The sequence below is a fragment of the Macrotis lagotis genome, chromosome X (genome assembly GCF_037893015.1).
Source record: "Macrotis lagotis isolate mMagLag1 chromosome X, bilby.v1.9.chrom.fasta, whole genome shotgun sequence".
NCBI lineage: Eukaryota > Metazoa > Chordata > Mammalia > Peramelemorphia > Peramelidae > Macrotis > Macrotis lagotis.
The window spans coordinates 691,825,404-691,844,237 of record NC_133666.1 but is presented as its reverse complement, the minus strand read 5'-3'; the positions used below and the strand labels follow the sequence as shown (position 1 = coordinate 691,844,237).

General features: G+C 48.8%; 1 protein-coding gene across 2 annotated transcripts in view; it reads left to right on the top strand.

Annotated features, from left to right (window-relative positions):
- Positions 1 to 3,042: 3,042 nt before the first annotated feature.
- LOC141498102 (galactosylceramide sulfotransferase-like) overlaps positions 3,043 to 18,834 on the top strand; it is a 29,096-nt gene continuing 13,304 nt past the window's right edge. Inside the window, exons 1-2 of one of the 2 annotated variants that reach the window (XM_074201053.1) lie at positions 3,043 to 3,111; positions 18,500 to 18,630. In XM_074201053.1, coding sequence (XP_074057154.1) covers positions 18,509 to 18,630 — 122 coding nt within the window. In that variant the 5' untranslated portion in view covers positions 3,043 to 3,111; positions 18,500 to 18,508. Of the gene's footprint in view, positions 3,112 to 3,807; positions 4,052 to 18,499; positions 18,631 to 18,834 lie in introns of those variants that run through there. The other variant, XM_074201054.1, reaches the window with a different exon arrangement.

The following is an 18,834-nucleotide window of genomic DNA, read 5'->3' as shown; positions in this document are numbered from 1 at the left end:
AGGTGCTATTTTTTTTTTATTAGGTTTTTGCAAGGCAAAGGCAATGGGGTTAAGTGGCTTGCCTAAGGCCACACAGCTAGGGAATTATTAAGTGTCTGAGGCTGGATTTGAACTCCAGGGCCAGAGCCCTGTCTGCTGCACCACCTAGCTGCCCCTGAGGTTCCATCTTGATATTTTTCAGCAGCTCCAAAACAGTGACCAACCAGTTCCTTCAGCTTATCTGTGTGATGACTGGCAGAAGAGTAAAACCAAGAAGCATTAGCGAGTTAGAGAAGCTTTCTGGGACTTTTAAGCCCAACTGGATCATTGTATCACTGTGATCATGACAAAGAAATGTTCAATGCCAAATTTAGAGAGTTGCGTCTGACCTTGTAGCGTCCCCAAGCTCTTGGCCTGGTCAGCCAGTCAGCCACTCTGCCCTGAGCCCGACACGGTGATGTCATTTTGGTCCTCTTGGAGAATGAAGGACGGGTGCCATAGTGGATACAGCATGGCCCTGAGGCAGGAAGATCTGAGTTTGAATCCTAGCAGTGTGACCCTGGGTGAGTTCGTTTCTTAATTCCATTTGCCTGTTTCCACATCCATTCCACAAAATGGCCCGGAGAAGGAATGGCAAGGGACTCCAGTATCTTTGCCAAGGGATTCCCAAAGGGTTGGACACAGTTGAAAAAAATTGACCCACAAAAATTTTGAAATAGGTGCTGCCTTTTGGAGAACTCACAGCTATGTGCAATAGTTAGCCCTGGAGTCACGGAGATCTATCCGAAGGCGTTGGAACCACGTGGTTGGCACGTCATCCCCGCAACTGACATCTCAAATCCCCTTTTTGGTTGTAAAATAAAACAGTAGGGTTTTCTCTACCCATTTTAGCACCTTTGAAGCATTAAAAAGAAAAAGTGACTTGTCCCGGGATGATCTCTGAGAGATATTAAAAATAAGAGGGGAAGATCGAGGTCATCATCATAGTAAAATAATGGCATCCCCTTTTTACAGATGAAGCTGATGCCAGGGATGACTCTCCCATTGGCTATCCCACTCTTCCTCTAAGTAACCATGCTGCGGGGTGCAAGTCATTTTCTCTGGCCTGCTCCTGGGGTCAGGGGTGAACCTGTTCACAGATGTATGCTTTGGAGGGGGCAACACAAGGACTTTGATCATGGAACTAGGGCTGAAAAGTTAGCTGGTCCCCATTTAACAGATGGGGAAGCTGAGGCCCATAGAGGTTAACATGAACTCCAAGGTGGGCTTGTGGGGGACATCTCGCCGAGGGTGGCCCCTTCCAACCCATCCAACTGGGCTGCCCTGGGCTTTGTGATAGTCGCAGATCATTCTGGCTCTTGGACCTGGCACAGTCACCTGAGGTTGCCACAGCAATTTGCCAACTGGGTGCATGATGGTAGGGCCCCCCGATCCTGTGGGTGACCCGAGGTGGCTTTCCTGCAGTTCAGAGACTTCCACCCCCCCCCTCCGTGAAGGCCCCCCTCATGAGTAGGGGTAAGGACAACACCACCACCCAGGCTGGAGGGTAGAATGAATGAAGCCACTCATGCTGGGCAGTGCCCAGGCTCTGGCCTCCTTCCTCTAACCATCTGATCTTGTGGCCACCCCAGAGCCATGAGGGCCAGCCAGCAAGCCTATCAGATAGGGGAGAGCCCCACCCCCGGCTCTGTCCTGTGGGAACCCGGCCCACTCGGGCAGTGCTGACCCTGAATTTTCCCCATTCCAGAATGGCTCAGCTATGCCGGGGGCGTCTGCTCTCTGATGTGGCCCAAAGCAAGCCCACAGCTGCCCTGGCACTCTTTGAACTCCCCTGGCATGCTTTCTTCCCTGCTGGGGACCCTCTGCTGGGCTGGCACTGAGGCAGCATGGTGGCATTGGCCCTGCCACCCAGCCAGCTCCTCACTGTCTCTGGAAGGAGGAAGGGCAGCTGGGGACGTCTGGAGCCTTCAGTGCCGGGTTCGGCCCTCCCCTCCTGAGCCAGTGGGCCCAAGCCATTGGGTCCCAGGCAGAGGCTTGATGGTCACACAATAGCCCCATTCTACAGACAAGTGGCTGGGCCTTGAGGGGTAGGATCTAGGGGAGGGGGCCTGCTGCGCTCAGGGTCTTCCACGGCATGCCCATCTCTGGAGGACAAAGGAAACGGCTAACTGGACAGGGCTGAGGCCTGGGTTGATTCTAGGGGTGAGGGGGTGGCATTTAGTGTCCTGGAAGCCCACCCTACAGCCCAAGGCCTTTGGGGACCAAGGGGCCAAATCCTAAGCCCTGGAACCTCAATGAGGCAGGCCTGTCAGGAACCAGTGGAAGGTCAAGGGGCCCCTAAAGTCAAGTTGGCTGAATCTGGTCGTCACCCCCAAAGTAGGCTGTGCTCAGGGTTTGTTGGAATGGGAAAAGGACCTTGGCAATCAGCCAGGTCCTCCCCTTCATTTAACAGATGGGTAAACTGAGGTCCAGAGATGGACTCGGCCAGAGTCACCCAGTGAATTAAGGGCAAGGCTGGCCCCGGTTTCCAGCCTCATTTTGCCCTGGGCCCCACCCTGGCCAGCTGCCCCAGGAACCCTCCCTTCCCAAGGGATGCTCTGGGGGCTCATCCTGGCTGGCTCCCGATTCCGGGGGCCCGGAGCAGGCGGAGTCCAGCGTGGACAATGGCCCCGTTGCTGGGGCAGCCGCAGCTGGGAGACAAACGGGCCTGTTGTTTGGGGGCCCGTCCAGTCCCTGCCCAGAGGTGAATGGGTTCTCTGTGCCTCCCGCCTGGCCCCTCCAGTTCCCAGGAGTGGGAGGGGAGGGAGCCAGGGACCCGGGGCTGGGCCTTGTCATTGGCTAAGGGCACCAGGCAGAGAGGGTGGGACCAGGCCGGAAACCTGGCCACGCACCTGTGCCCCACTGAGGGAGCCGCTGGCCCAGGACTGGTGGGGACCGGCAGCGGGAGGCCGGTGGAGCCGGGAAGCCCAGGCGGGCCAGGGATCAGGGCCTGGGGGCCCGAGTGTCCATGCAGGGGCAGGACAGGGCAGTGTCCCCAGACCTGTGCTGGCAGAGGCGGGGAGCCCCCCGGGGCCCTGGAAAAGACACGGAGGCGCCACCAGGGACCTAGGCAGAGGACCTCAGGAGAGAAGGGTATGTATGTACGTGGCCAGGGGCTGGGGGGTGGGGAGTCAGGTTGGGGTTGGGGCTGGGGGCCACCGTCTTAACATCTGCTTGGAGGATCCTGGCTCTAGCCCTGGAATGAGTCCGGCGTTCCCCTTACGGCTCAGGAAACTTGGCACAGGTCATGCATGCGGACAGGACATGGCAGGGCTCAAATCCCAACCCAATTCTTCTGACTCCAAATCCAAGCAGACACGCTGCGTTCCCTGCGGCTTCTGTTCCCGCAAGCGACCCTGCTTGCCTCAGTTTCCCTCTTGTGATAACAAGACTCTGTCTACTTAGCTCAAAAAGCCATACTGCCCCCCAAACCCAGGGGAAGCAAATGGGGGGCGGAGAATGAGAGGAGTCATTATGCTTTGAGATTCTCCTGCTGGAGATGTCAGAAGAAGGGAGAAAATAAATGTGCATGTGAGGAAGGCGGCCGGGTGGGTGTGGGCCTGAAGACCCCTGTCTCCCCACAGCCTCCCTGCGGGGGCGCATGACGACCCTGTCTGGGGGAAGGGGCCGGGGGCCGGCTTGGAGAACTGCCTCCTTTCCCCTTTTATTCCCCTCCCTTGAATCTATCTGAAAAAATAAACTGCCTAAACCCCAGGAACTGGTCAGCCAATTTACGTTAATCATTAACCCCATTGACACAGAATTCGCCTCACTGACCTGCTGGCACTTTGGGGGGAACTTGGGCCCCCAAACTCAGGCTCTCTGGATCACGTCCCTCCTGGAGGTGTCTAGGGGGCCCTGCTAAGGGAAAAGCGTCCTCACTCCCAATGCATCTCCTTAGACAGAAAAGGAAACTGAGGCCCTTCAGCTGCGATGGTTTCCCCAAGGAAAGGGCCACTCAGCAGAGAGGACCGCAGCCTAGTTCCATTGACTCAAGATAAAGTTTTTAACTGAATGGGGATCCCAGCACGGGGTAAGGCGTGGGGGTAGGCCAAGGACTGGGGTACAGGGGAAGATGGGCAGAGATGCCTCGGGCTCATGCCTGGGCTCCCTCTCTGTGGGAGCCCCCATCCTGGGGGAGGGTGAATGGAGGGCCTGGAGTGTTGGGGTCAGCCCAGCGGGGCGTGTGTGATCCCATGGGGGGTGAGAATGGTTATTCCTCTCTCCTTGGGGAGAGGCTCTCCCTACTGTGTGTGCATGTGTGTGTCTCTCTGTGTGAGTGTGTCTATGTGTGTGCATGTGTGTCTGTGTGTGCATGTGCGTCTGTGTGCACATGTGTGTGCATGCACACCTGTGTGCATGTGCATCTGTGTGTGAGTGTGTGTGTGTGTGTGTGTGTGTGTCTGGGCTAGTGGCAGGGAACAGAGAGCAGCCTGTGGGCCCAGACAGGGATGACGGGCGTCACAACTGGAGTGGTCTTTGACCGAAGGGATTAGCTTGCCCAGGCTCACATGGGGCGTGCTCCAGAGGAGGGCTCCTTCCGCCCCACTTGGGTTTCTCTTTCTCGAGACATCTGGCCCTGGTGGGCAGTGGGGAGGGGCCACACTGGGGACCCCACCGTCCCCCTATGTGCCTCCGCCCTCCCCCCCGCCGGTCTCATCCCAGGTCCATTCCCAGCCATGGTCTGGCTGGGTCCTGAGGACGTGCTTGAAATGTCAATGGGAGAAAGGAGCTTCCTCCCAGATTGCTGTCTTGGCACCGGCTGAGGGCAGGTCCCAGCCAGTTAATGGGTACCAGCCCTTGGGATCCTGGTTCTTCCTGCCCCCCACCCTTCTGGGGCAGTTCAAGGACGTAACCGACACCACCCCAAAGGGAGCCTGACACCAGATCCCTCTGCCCGGGACGGCCGAGACGGGCGTCTGCGGGGACAGATGCCGAGACACCCATCCATGCGGGGAGAGGGTGGGGGTGGGGAGGGGCCGGCTAGGGAAGGAGATGGGGGCCTGCCAGGCCCTGGGGTAGTCTAAGAGAGCAAACGGTTAGGAGAGGAAGGGACCTTGAAATGGAGGCTCAGGAAGGTCAGAGCTCAGGATGGTCTTAGAACCCAGGACAGGGAATGTCATCACCAGAAGGAAACTGAGGTCTCTGTGAGGAACCTCAGAAAAGCACGTCTGAAGCGGAAAGGGTCTCGGGACAAGGGATGAGAAGGCTGGGAGGGGGCTCAGAACAGGGGATGTCAGGGCTGGGGGGCTCAGAACGGGATGGCGGGGGAAGGCGATCTATGTCAGATCACCTTCAAAGCCATCTGCTCCGACTGCCCAATTTTACAACAGAGACCCCAGGTCTCCCAGGTCCCAGGCCTTCAGACCCCTGGTCCCTCTTCCACTCGAGTTGCGTGGACCTGGGCTTGCTCCGGCCTCCCCAGGGCCAATCTCTGGTTCCCCTGGCCCAGGCCCCCCATTCTACCTTGTTTTCAGTGAGCCTGGTCCCAGTGACCACCTTGGAGGCCACCACCAGAAGCCTACGGCAGTCTGGGAAACCTTTGCAGACGGTGGCTGGCCTTCTATAAATGGGGTGGGGTCTGGGCCTCCATCCTCTCCTCACCCACCCCTCCCTGACCTTCTGAGAGGACCAAGCAGGCAGGTTCCCATGGAACGTCAGAGTGGCCAGAGCACTGGATTTCTGACACTTACTGCCTCTCCCTGGGACCCTGGGCCAGTCCCTCACTCTCTCTGGGCCTCTGTTTCTTCCTTCCTAATCAATCAATCAATCAATCAACAACCAGCAGTTATTAATCACCTACTGTATACTAAGGGTGGTGCTAAGTCATTGGAAAATGAAGGCAGAAATTCAGCAGTCCCCGGCTACCCTTAAGAAGCTGACATTCTAATGCGAGACAAGCTCTCTCCCACAGCCTTCCTTTCTTCTCTCCTGGTGGAAGGGTCCTCCAGGCAGGGGCCAAAAGAGTCCATCCCGAGGCAGATTTGACTCCTGAGCATGACAGACAGATTCCCTTCCATCTCTAAAGCTTCTCTCCTGTTTTTTCACCATCACATAAGAATCTGAATGCAGTGCTTCAGGAAGATCAGCATGGCAGAGTCCAGACTGTATTAGGGGCAAGGAGACCTTTTGTTTTGTTTTTTAACTCCTGTGGACAACAGAGAGCCATTGAGTATTTTGGGGAAGGGGAGTATTTTGGGATATGATGGGGGGGTCTTTTAGAAGAAGGAGCTTGGGCAGCTGCTTAATGGATGGATCGGATAGTCTGGGCAGGAGAGAGGTGAGAGCTGGGACTAGACTAGTGAATGGAGAGAAAGAGGAGGAGGAAGGGAATGCTTCCGGGGAGATGGGTTCGTAGACTCTGACCTGGCACTGGATCCACCACCCTCATTTTATGCATGGAAAAGCCGAGGCCCAGAGACTGATAACTACTGGCTCAAGGTCACACAGACATGAGCCGGTGGTGGGGCTGGGCCTGGAAAGGCCTTGGGGACCAAAGGGAGGGAGAAAGGAAAGTCTGAGGCAGCTCAAAGATTTCCAGCTCAGCAGTTTTTGATCACTGCATTGGATTTTAACTTGAGTTCTCTGGTGGAGCTTCTGGCTAATTTATCTGTGGGGAGCAGCGAGACCAGATTCCCTGATGTTGGTGAGTCTGGGGGCTGGGCACCACCCGGGCACCTCCCCCTGGCTGGCACACCATCCCTCCAGGGATCAATGGTTTCCAACTGCCACAGCCAAGGTGCCCTTGGCCAAACGACTTCCATGGTCTCTGAAGAGGTGAGGTGAGGTGAGGTGGACAAATTGAGGCCCGGAGAGGACACGGAAGTGTCCAAGGTCACCCGGCCAGGCAGGGGCCTGGGGAAGAGGCTCAGCGACCAAGCAGGAGGCTCATGAATATTCATCCACTCTTAGGAGCCAACAGGCAGGACCAGGTGTCGTTGGCTTGCTTCCCTGAGCTGCAAAGTCCCATTGGTGGGTCAGAGCCAGGCTCTGGAGGGCTAGGGCTTAGAGGGGACGTGACCCATCCTCCGTGCCCACCTCATCCGTCACAACCTGGTCAAGGTAGGAGGATGCTCCTGGACCAGTTACTTCTCTGACCCGCTTCTCAGTGTCCCCAGTACATATTGGGGGCAGGATTCTGTCTTCTGTCTGGGCTGTGAGTATTCCAAGGGCAGAGGACGCTTGCTTCCCTGTCCTGAGGGAGAGGGATCTGTGGGATAAATGATCCCAAGCTAGGCATGTTTGACTCTGTTCCCTGGGGACTTAGCTGGCGTCTTCTTAATATGATGATGAAGGGGCAGTTTGAGTGGAGAGAAGGGACGAGGGTGGTGGTTGGTGGAAGGCTGAGGATGCAACTGTAGCTTCCTGGTCTCTCTGGTGTCCACAGGTCGTATGTGGCATGGGCTCATTTTGACCCTTTTCTTAATAGCAGTTTCCTACAAAAAGCTTAAAATGGGAATTAGTTCTACTTCCCGAGACTGCTGCTTCAAGGAGGAAATTTTATTAAATCTTCCCCCTGCATCTTAAACATTTTGCACCTTTTTTACTGTTTTTCTGGTTGACTGCATTTTCCCTTTTAGGGATCTCTCTCTCTCTCTCTCTCTCTCTCTCTCTCTCTCTCTCTCTTTCTTTTTCTTTTCTTCTTTTTTTTGGTATTACAAGGCAATGGGGCTAAATGACTTGCCCAAGGTCACTCAGCTAGGCAATTATGAAGTATGTGAGTCTGAATTTGAACTCAGGTCCTCCTGATTCCAGGGCCAGTGCAGGAATCTTCCAAAGTAAAAGATCTACAAACACTAAGCAAATCACCAGACAAAATTTTTTCCCAAACTGAGACCAAATGATAAATAATTTTTTTCAACTTGTCATCTGAATTAAGATCAAAATGAATGACCAGTTAAATCTCTTGCAGATTTAGGTCAGATGTTATTGCTGTAGTCATTGCCAAAACTCTTGGGGACATCCAGTGATCCCAGTTTATTGAAAATCTATCCCAGGACAAAACCACAGGTATCTTATATCTTTTTTTTTTTTGGTAAACCTGAGGGAAAATTTCAAAAGACATCAAAACTAATTCCTAATTCTAAACGACCCAAACTCTCTGACAAATTTCTAAACTTCCCCAAACCTAAGATTTACCAAACCTCCAGTCCTTGGGAAACTGGATCTACACCTATACCTTCCCAATCTTTGGGGCACCCACCCAAAAGCTGTCACCCTAAGACTTAGTCAAGTTTGGAAGAACCAGGGCGGAGGATGGAGTTGTGACTGACCTGGCTGGCTCTCCCAAGGGTCAGTAAGGGATGAAATCAATGGCTGAGGGAGCGAAGGTTCAATCTTCCAAGTGTCGGAAGCAGGCCTCTTCCTGGACCCCAAATGTGGGGGGAGACAGGTTTTCAGAAAAAACTGGACAATTATTTCAAAGGAAACCATACTACATTAGCTGATCTGATTTTTAATCAGAGGAAAGATTAGCTTCTTTCCCTATTGGGAGGGGGAATTCTTGGATTCAGAGGAGGCCCCCCCCCCCCCAGTGTCTGGGAGAGAGAAGATGGCGATAGATCGATCAGGTCGGGGCCTGTGTTCAGATCTGTATCGATCCATCTGTGGATCTGAGCTTGGGGTGGCTAGCCAAGGTCAGCTTGGGGTGCTCCAGCTGCCCGGCCCCCCGGTTGGACTCCAGCAGCACAACAGGGTTTTCGCCTCATCAGACAGAATCTAGAGTAAGACACCCCAAAACTGAGTCACCGGCTGGAGTCGGTGGGGTGCAGGCCCCCAGCTCGGCCGTCCAGGCCTCAGGCTCATTCCCAGACCATTAGAATGTGTCTGGATTCAGCCATGGGGACACCGAGGCACAGTCTGGGCCGCCGGCTGCTTCTGGGTCCTCTTCCCCAGCTTGATCCCCGACCTCGAGGGCTGGTGGCCCCGACTGACCCTCGTCTCCTCCCTGGGGAGTGGGGCCCATGGGAGCCCCTCCCGGGGTCGGGCTGAGTAGGCCAAGTCACAGAGGGCTGGGCCGGGCTGGGCCGGGCTGGGCCGGGCTGGGCCGGGCTGGGCCGGGCTGGGCCGGGCTGGGCCGGGCTGGGCCGGGCTGGGCCGCTCTGCCCCCTAGGGGCCGGCTGTGGGCCTCTGGGCCCAGTGCTCCGGAGGCAGCCTGGAGGCAGCACCCCCTCGGGGGAGGTGAGACGGGCTGGGGGGCAGGCGCTGACTCTGGCTCGGGGTGGGCCTTCCGGTCCCCCAGGATAGGGCCTTACGGCCTGCGGGGCCACAGCACCTGGAGGCCTGCGGTGCTCTGTGTTCCGAGGCCTCCTCTGGTCCGCAGGCTCCATTCTGACCCCTCCTGCTGTGACACCCCTGTTCTAAGGCCTCTCCTGCTCTGATGCCCTTTGTTCTGAACCCCCTCTTGCTCTGAACCCCCTCCTTCTAAGGCCCCTCCTGCACTGACACCCCCTGTTCCAAACGCCCTCCTGCTTTGACACCTCCTGTTCCAAGGCCCCTCTTGCCCTGATACCCCCTGTTCTGAACCCCTTCCGGCTCTGACACCCCCTCTTCTAAGACCCCTCACAAGGCAGCTAGGTGGTGCAGTGAGTAGAGCACCAGCTCTGAAGTCAGAAGGATCTGAGTTCAAATTTGACCTCAGATTGACACTAACTAGTCGTGTGACTTTGGGCAAGTCACTTTACCCTGATTGCCTGGCATCCAGCGTCATCTCCAGTTGTCTTGGTTCATGTCAGGTCCCTGGACCCAGGTGGTTCTAGAGGAGACAGTGAGACTGGGGGCTTAGCACAGCCCCGCCACTCCAATCCAACTCATGTGCTTGTTATGGCCTCAGCTCCCTGTCCTTCAAAAATGAAGGACAACATTATTATAACACCCCTCACCCACCTCTGGCATTCTTTCTTCTAAGGGCCCCCCCCAGCTCTGACACCTCTGTTCTAAGACCCTTCCCAGACCTGACACCCCATGTTCTAAGGGTCCTCCAGTTCCAATGTTCTAGGATCTCTGAATCTTGGGGTTCATTCATGGGAGGCAGCATGTATCTGCCACCTTGCCTGGCCTCTTCCTCTGGGACAGTCTTCTAAAATGATTCCCTCCCCTCAAGTCCAAGGCCTTTCCTGGGGTTCTGGATTACTTCATTTTTAGCCTTTTTAATCACCCAAAATCCTAGGAGAGAGGAATGGGCTGGGGAAGTCAAGGCTGGATTCTTCTTTCCTCATCTTCATCCTTTATTCTGGTCACTCCTCCTTCCCTTTTGGTCCATCCTGAGATGCTCCTCTCTAACCTCTTGATTTTTTGTGTGTTCATGGTGGGGTGGATCCAAGCCCCCCTGCACCCCCTTCCTCAGTGCTTCCCTTTAGAGCCTCCCTGCTCCCCAGTCTTTGGCTGTGCGTCTTTTTTAGATTGACAGCTTATGAAGGTGGCCATTCTGGAGGATGGTCAGTCAGCAAGCTTTTGTTAAGGGGCTTCTGATAAGCTTTAGAGATACAGAGAAAAGCAAGAGAGGGGAAGGGATATTAGTAGAAATGACCCTCTCTCCCCAATTACCTAGTCGTGCACCCTGCCTGCCCTGGAATAGGGCTCCTTCCCAATGACCATATTGTCTGGGTCGTGTCCCTCCCACCCCTGCTCCTCCTCAGCATCCCCACAAGGGGGATAAATGAAGGGGGCGCATATCTCAGTCTGTCCTCCTGTGGTGAATGTTCCATGCTGGTCCTCAGATACTGCAGGGTCTCCCTTGGACCCCTCTGAGCTTGGCAACACCTGTCAGAGCCTTCGGAAGTCAGGTCATCTCCCCGTATGGGAGGGACAGGTAGGGCTTTGAAGGGGGCTAGCTCTTTTCACACAAATGACCCTGTTTCATCTTCACACCTGCCCTGTGAGGGAAGTTGTGGGCTAGGATAAGAACTCGTGTGTTTGGTCTCTCAGGTCAGGGATCCTTGACCAGCCCCAAGAGCGAAGTGGGCCTGACAGTTAATTGTGGTGCTTTCCCTTTCCTTTGTACTGCCTCTAACCATCCATAGCCTTTTGGCCACAGCTTTCCCATGCTTGATCCTCTGCATCAGTTCAGACAAGTCTTCCCAGGATTCTCTGAAACCTTAGTTCTTCCAGCTCAGGAATCCATCACTCTCATATACTTTATTAGACATCTATCTATATGGACCCAAATAAACATATATCTGTATGTATATTTGTAAATCATTTCCTAATTACATGTACAAAAATTTTAAACGTTCATTTTTCGCACTTTTGTGTTCTAAATTCTCTCTGCCTCTTGCACCTTTTGAGAAGGCATGGGGGCAGCTAGGTGGCTCAGTGTATAGAGCACCAGCCCTGGAGTCAGGAGTACCTGAGTTCAAATCCAGCCTCAGACACTTCATAATTCCCTAGCTGTGTGGCCTTGGGCAAGTCACTTAACCCCACTGCCTTGCAAAAAAAAACCTAAAAAAAAAAAGAAAGGAAGGAAGGAAGAGAAGGCATGCAATATGATATCGATTATACATATCAGTTCATGTTCAGTCATTCCCCCACCAATGGGCACTCCCTCAGTTTCCTATTCTTTTTTTTTTTTTAGGTTTTTGCAAGGCAAATGGGGTTAAGTGGCTTGCCCAAGGCCACACAGCTAGGTGATTATTTAGTGTCTGAGACCAGATTTGAACCCAGGTCCTCCTGACTCCAAGGACAGTGTTTTATCCACTGCACCACCTAGCTGCCCCTTCATTTTCCTATTCTTTGCCAACACAAAAAGCACTGCTATAAGTAATTTTATAAACTTTTATTGGTGTTCATTTTGTTACAGACTGATCCCTTCCTTAATTTACCTTCCTTATTCTCCCTTCCTTTTGCCTCCCCTTCTCCCAGTTGTGCAAACTATATTTCTGTACCCAACATTATTTGCATGTATTTTCCCTTCCTTTGAGGAGTTCAGATGAGAGTAAAGTCCAAGTATCAACAGTTCCCCCTTCTTTCGTCATATAGGCTGTTCGGTAGATGGTAGATCACGTTCTAGACTTGGAATGGTAGGGACCCAGTCAGGGAGCCTAGGCATTAACTTAGCCCTATTTGCTGGTTTTCTCGACTGTAGAAATAGCCCCAACTCCTAGGGTTGTTGTGAGGGTCTAATGAGAAATTATTTATGAAATTATTATTGTTGTCATTATTGACCGTGGATGGAAGAGTCTGGTTGAGAAGATCATTTCTTTTTTCCTAGAATTGAGTTCTCTTAGACCACATTTGGATCCATCCATAGGGCTCAGCCTTTAGAGGATCATTTATTGGACCATTGCCTACTTCTCTCTCCTCTCCATTCTCTTATCTCTTACACCTAAGCAATGCGCTCAGTAGGAGTGGTTCTTTTTTTTTTTTTTTTTTTAGTTTTTGCCAGGCAATGGGGTTAAGTGGCTTGCCCAAGGCCACACAGCTAGGTAATTATTAAGTGTCTGAGGCCAGATTTAAACCCAGGAACTCCTGACTCCAGGGACGGTGCTCTATGCACTGCACCACCTAGCCACCCCGGATAATCCATTTTAAAGGTTTTCCCAATAAATAATCACAATTGAAAGAAAAACAAGACATAGAGAAGTCATGGTAGGAAAATGGGAGAATGGAGACAGTCTCCTGTTCTTGGGGTGGGGGTGGGAATCATCTTAGAATAAGCAGTTATTTGAGATTCTCTTGGCAGGTCGATGATCAGTTGTTTAACCCTTAAGATGAACCTGTCCTTTGATGCTCTGAAGTCTCTTAACACCTTGACCTCAGATGCCATAGAATACCCCAAAGATTCTGAAGTCTAAAACTGGGAGAGGAGGAGGAGGAGGAGGAGGAGGAGGAGGAAGTCAGTGTAGGAACCCAGGAGACCCATGATGAGACCAAACCAGGGTTTGATTCTGGTGCAAAATTAAAAACTGCAGGGATGACTAGTCCAAGAAAAACAGTATCTTTGTTGTTCAGTCATTTCAGTCAAACCTATCTCTTCCTGACCCTCATTTGGGTTTAATAAAAATCCTGGAGTGCTTTGCCATCTCCTTCTCCAGTTCAAACCAAAGTAAACAAAGTTAAGTGACTTGCCTAGGGTCACACATTTAGGGTCTGAGGCCAGATTTGAACTCAAGCTGAGTTTCCCTGACTCCAGGCCCAGTGTTCTATAGCCCCATTGGGACATAACTCTTGCTGTTCCCCAAACAAGACCTTCCATTTTGAGATTTTTTTTCATCATCTACTTCTCATGCCTAGAATCCTTTCCCTCTCATCTCTGCTTTCTGACTTCTCTGACTCCCTTCAAGTCCTAGTTAAGATATGACCTTTTACAAGAAACCTTTCTGTTCTTTCTTAACATTACTCCCTTCCTTTTTTTTTATTATTCCAATCTACCCTGGCTATATTCCGTTTGTACATAGTTATTTGCATTCAGTATTCTTCATTAGACTGTGAATTCCTTAAGAGTAAAGTCTTTTTTGTTGGTTTTTTTTTTTTTTTTTGGTGTCCTCAGCACTTAGCACAGTGCCTGGCAATGATGGGCATTTGATAAATCCTTATTGCTTTGACTTACCCAAAATAAAAAGTGGGGTTTTTTTAGGAACTACATAAATATCTAGAAGGGATGAAACAAAAGATAAAAAAGTTCTGGATTAAATAATTGGAAGAAAAATGAATAATTTAGAAGGAAAGCAATAATCTTACCTAAATTATGGAAAAGAAAAGGTCAAAGAAAAGTAATTTTAGAATCCATGGAATTTCCTGAAAATCATAATTCTTGTTAGACAGGTTCTTTACTGTTTTTTGTCTTTTTTTTTTTTGGTCTCTGGGGGGCAATGAAGTTAAGTGACTTGTCCGAGGTCATACAGCTAGTACATATCAAGTATCTAAGACTGGATTTGAACTCAGGGACTGGTGCTCAATCTGCTGTGCCACCTAACTGCTCCCTGGAAACTATAATTCTTTTTTTTTAGGTGTTTTTTTTTTTTTTGCAAGGCAAACGGGGTTAAGTGGCTTGCCCAAGGCCACACAGCTAGGTAATTATTAAGTGTCTGAGGCCGGATTTGAACTCAGGGACTCCTGACTCTGGGGCCAGTGCTCTATCCACTACATCACCAGCTGCCCCTGTAACTATAATTCTTGAAGGTCTGGTTGTGTTATTTCAAGGAATCACAAATGATCACCATTCAACTCTATTACAAGCAAAGAACAAAATGAAAATAGAAAGAACCCTCTGTTCCACTCTCCTTGTGAAAAAATTAACAAACTTCAAAAACGAAAAGCCCCAGGAATGCCATCCTCAAAATCTCAAAGGAAAACTACTATGAGCTGCCAGAAAGAAGTTCCTATAGCAAAGAACCACAGTTTGGATCACACAAGACATGGCAGCTTCTACTAAAAATGAGCAGAGAACTTGGAATACAGTATTCTGAAAGGCAAATAATATAGACTTATAATTAAGAATAACTTATGCTGCAAAGCTCAGTGAACTCCTACAGGAAAAATATACTTCTAATGAAATGGAGGACTTTCAGGCATTTTTTGATGACAAGATCAGAGTTAAAAAGAAATTTTAAAATAGAAAACAATAGTCCAGAGAAATATAGAAAGTTGTTTATTTGAGTACTTTGAGAGGGCTGTATACCATTAGAGTGTTAACTTTCTAAACAAATATTCCTTCAGAATTATAATGTCTTCAAAAATATTGAGGGGAAAAAATAAGGAAAACAGAGGATGTCAGTGGATTAGTACTACTCTGAGAGTTTTTAAAAGGGAAAAAAGAGTAAATGGAATCTATTAATGCAAAGGGGATGAAAAAGTCAGTTGAAATGGTTATTTCTCATAATTGGTGTGTGTAAGAAAAAGAATAGATAGATAGATAGATAGATAGATAGATAGATAGATAGATAGAAAGAGAAACATGGAGGAAAGAATTGGGGAAATAGCCATCAGATGAATCTTGCTCTGATCTAAAATGGATAAAGGAGGATTAAACAAGTGCACAGACACATCAAACTCAATTGGAAAAGAACTGGGAATAGGGAGGGGGTGGTTTAAGAGGGAGGATAGTTAAAAACAAAATTAACTTCCTGATTTTGGAGGGGTGATTAAGAGAAAAAAGAACTAGAATCTGTCCTTGATTGAGAGTGGGGTGGCTGAACAGATTGTGGCATAGGAATGTAGTGAAATATTATTGTGTCATAAATGATGAAGACTATTTTGGAGAATCCTGGGTAGTTTTTAAACTTATGCAAAGTGAACCAAACCAGGAGAATAATTTATTCAGGGACACCATTGTCTAAAAAGAGAAACTTTGAGTGCCAAGAACTTTACCAACCAGGCCTCTCTCCAAGACAATGAGGAAAGTGGACTCAAAGTCAAGAAAGAGACATATTTTTTAACATGGCCAATGTGTGTGAATTCATATTCTTAATTTATTTTTTCTTTTCAAGAATTTTTCTTCCTTTATCTTAGTTGGGAAAGGGAGGATGTGGAGGAGATGAAAGGGAGAAATGCTAATATTGGAGAAAAAAAGAGACCCAATGAAACTTTTTTCCCCCCCAGATGAACTCCACCCTTTACCTATGATTGGAATTTGATCAATAGATCATTTGACCATGGTGAGTCATAAGGTCTTAAACACTTACCAAGTCTGAGAGATCCAGATGCCTCATAGAGAGGACTTTTTAACATCCTTGGAAGACCAGGTAGCTGCTGTCAGGGAAGCTGGGGCCAATAAGGTCCCGGATTTGGTTTTGTCTTCTTTTGTGAAAAGTCTCCTCACGTTATGAGTAGAAGAAGAGAAACATCATCAGGAAAATACTAGTCCCATCATAAAAGAGTCATCTTCTAAGAATCAAACAGCTTTACTTCTAGATGTAAAGATCCAGCTCCTTCCCATCCTTTCAGGTGTAACACTTCACAAAGTTTCTCCTAGCTTCATGAACCAAATTCAGGGCTAGTAGACTTCCCCCTCTCCAAAGGCTTCCAGGGTCCTTATGAATGGTCAACCCCTTGATCTCATGCTCTCCTTTCAGTATGATTGGAGGAACATTTTCATTTTTTTCAAGAGCATTTTGGATACTCTTGATGGATAACCCATTAGGATGATTTGGAACTTAACGGATCATCGTGTCTTCATTCTCTTTTTCTCCTCTCCCCAAATGACCCTTCCCAAACCAAGAAAGGATCCCAGTTGAGAATGTCTCTGAAATTCCCTTCTGCATCTGGAATCTTCCATATTTCTGAAGTGCCTATTAAGAAATCAGTTGAGATCTTCAAGGAAGTTATTTATGTTCCAGTAAACAAGACTCATCACCACAATCTCCCTAACAAATAGCCTTAGGGAAAGGGAATTAGCAGTTTGTCAAAGAGGTTCAAAGCTTGACTCAATTTAGGATGTATCAAATAAAAACCAGTGATTCCATGAGACAGTGAGATATATTAAAGTCAAAAGACTGAAAAATAAATAGAGGAAAACACAAGGTATCTCATATTTTAAAAAAATTGACCCAGAGGGGGCGGCTAGGTGGCGTAATAGATAAAGCACCGGCCCTGGAGTCAGGAGGACCTGGGTTCAAATCCGGTCTCAGACACTTAATAATGACCTAGCTGTGTGGCCTTGGGCAAGCCACTTAACCCCGTTTGCCTTACAAAAAAGAAAAAGAAAAAGAAAAAAAAAACTGACCCAGAAAACATATTGAGAAGAAAAATGTAAGAATTATTGTATGTGTAACAAATTATAAATCTAAACATTATATTTCAAGAAATCTTCCAGTTCTCTTAGAACCAGAAGACTAGGTGGAAATAGAAAGAATCCATCTCCTAAAAGAGACATCAAAATGAAAATCCCCAAAAACATTATAACCCAAATCCAGAGCTTCCAGCTCAAAGAGAAAATATTGCAAGTCATCAGAAAGAAAGAATTCAACTATCATCAGGATCACACATAATTTAGCAGCCACTACTGTAAAGGAATTGAGATTTTGGAATATGATATTCCAGAAAGCAAAGGACATAGACTTACAGCTAAGAATAACTAACCTTACAACATTGAATATATAAGGATACAGGAGAAAACATGGATCTTTAATGAAATAGAGAATCCAGGCATTCTTGGTGGAAATACCAAAGCTGTGTAGAAATGTTGAAGTTCAAACATGGGGGTTAAGAGAAACATAAAAAGGTTGGTTGATTGGATCTTGTTCTGCATTAATGAAAAAGACCAAAGCAACATCATTATGTTAGAGGCAAGTTACAGTGTGCCTGACTGTGGCTGATCAGACCATTATGAACTTGGAATGCTCTTCCATAGGATGGGCACCAATAGTCCATGTGAACTTGGGATGCTTGGGCATCTCTCATCTCCTCTCAGTTCTTTCCATTCTGTCTCTCTCACAGAGCACAGCCCCCTCTCTGATGAGGGCATCCATGCTGGGTGGTCCTGTGCCAGGGTCTCCCATATTGCACAATCAGTTCCAAAGTGCTTAAGAGAGTCTTTCAGAGTATCTTTTTATTGTTTTTTTTTAAAAAGGCTTATGAAAAGGTAAACTCGAACGAATAATTGTAAGGAACTAAATACACATGAATTGCTTTCATTCAAACAGGAGGAAGTGATAGGGGCGGCTAGGTGGTGCAGTGGATAGAGCACCAGCCCTGGAGTCAGGAGGACCTGAGTTCAAATCCGATCTCAGACACTTAATGACCTAGCTGGGTGGCCTTGGGCAAGCCACTGTAATCTCATTACCTTGCAAAAAACTAAAAAAAAAAAAATTAAGAATTCTAAGCAGTGTAAGGAGGAACCATGATTTCAGAAGGACAAATGATGAAATTTGCTACTCACCTCCTGAGAAAGATTCAATGTGAAGAATGAAACATATGTGTAAATGTATGTATATAGATGCATGAAGGCCAAACAGCAATAAATTTATTTATTATTTTCTTTTAGACAATGCCAATGGTGAAAAATGTTTTAATTGCTCATCCATATTTACAGTAGCGGTTTTCATTCTTTATTAGAGGGGGGCATAGATGGAAGAGTGAGAGGTAGATTTTGTTCATTTAAAAAAATAAAATTTAATTAAACAAGATATTAGTACAATTTTTTAAAAGAAGAAACTGATGATGCCTCTGTCCTGTATTTCAGAACTTGGAATCTGGAGCTCTAGTTACTAGTCTCTGTTTGGCCATTCTTCTGTCACCTCGGACAATTCCCTTCCTCTCTCTTGGCCTCAGTTTCCTCATCTGTAAAATGGGGCTATTCACACTTGAGGACTGGTTGTCATGAGGTTCACTTGAACTATAGAATGGAAAGATCTTTCATTAATCAACAAGCATTTTGTTAAGTGCCTACTGTATACCAGGCCCAGGCTAAACACTGGAGATAAGAAGAAAGGCCAAGACAGCCCCCACTGGAAAAGCTCAGGGTCTTTGGGCTGGATGTGGGGAAGGGGATCTGGTCTTGTGGCTAACTTTGGGGCTTCAACCCCATCCTCTCTCTCTTCCCCAGGTTATTGAGATGCCTTCTCTGAGGAAACCCTGGCACTCCATGGCCAAAGCGCTCATTCTGGGATGCCTCTTCACTGGCTTCCTTCTACTGTTCTATGCCTACGTGGCCCCCCTGCAAATCAGCATGACTGAGTGAGTGGGCAGAGGGGGTGGGCATGGAGGGAATCGGGGACAGGTGGGAGGGGAAGAAAAGCACCTTCCATAACAGGAAACAGCTCTGATCCAGGGGAACTTGGAGCCTTGGGGACTTGCCAGGTATTTTTCCTGCTCAGTCAAGAGTAAGCTTGGGCAGGGTAGTGGGTGGGAATTCCTAGGTTGTTTGTACCTGGGAGGACC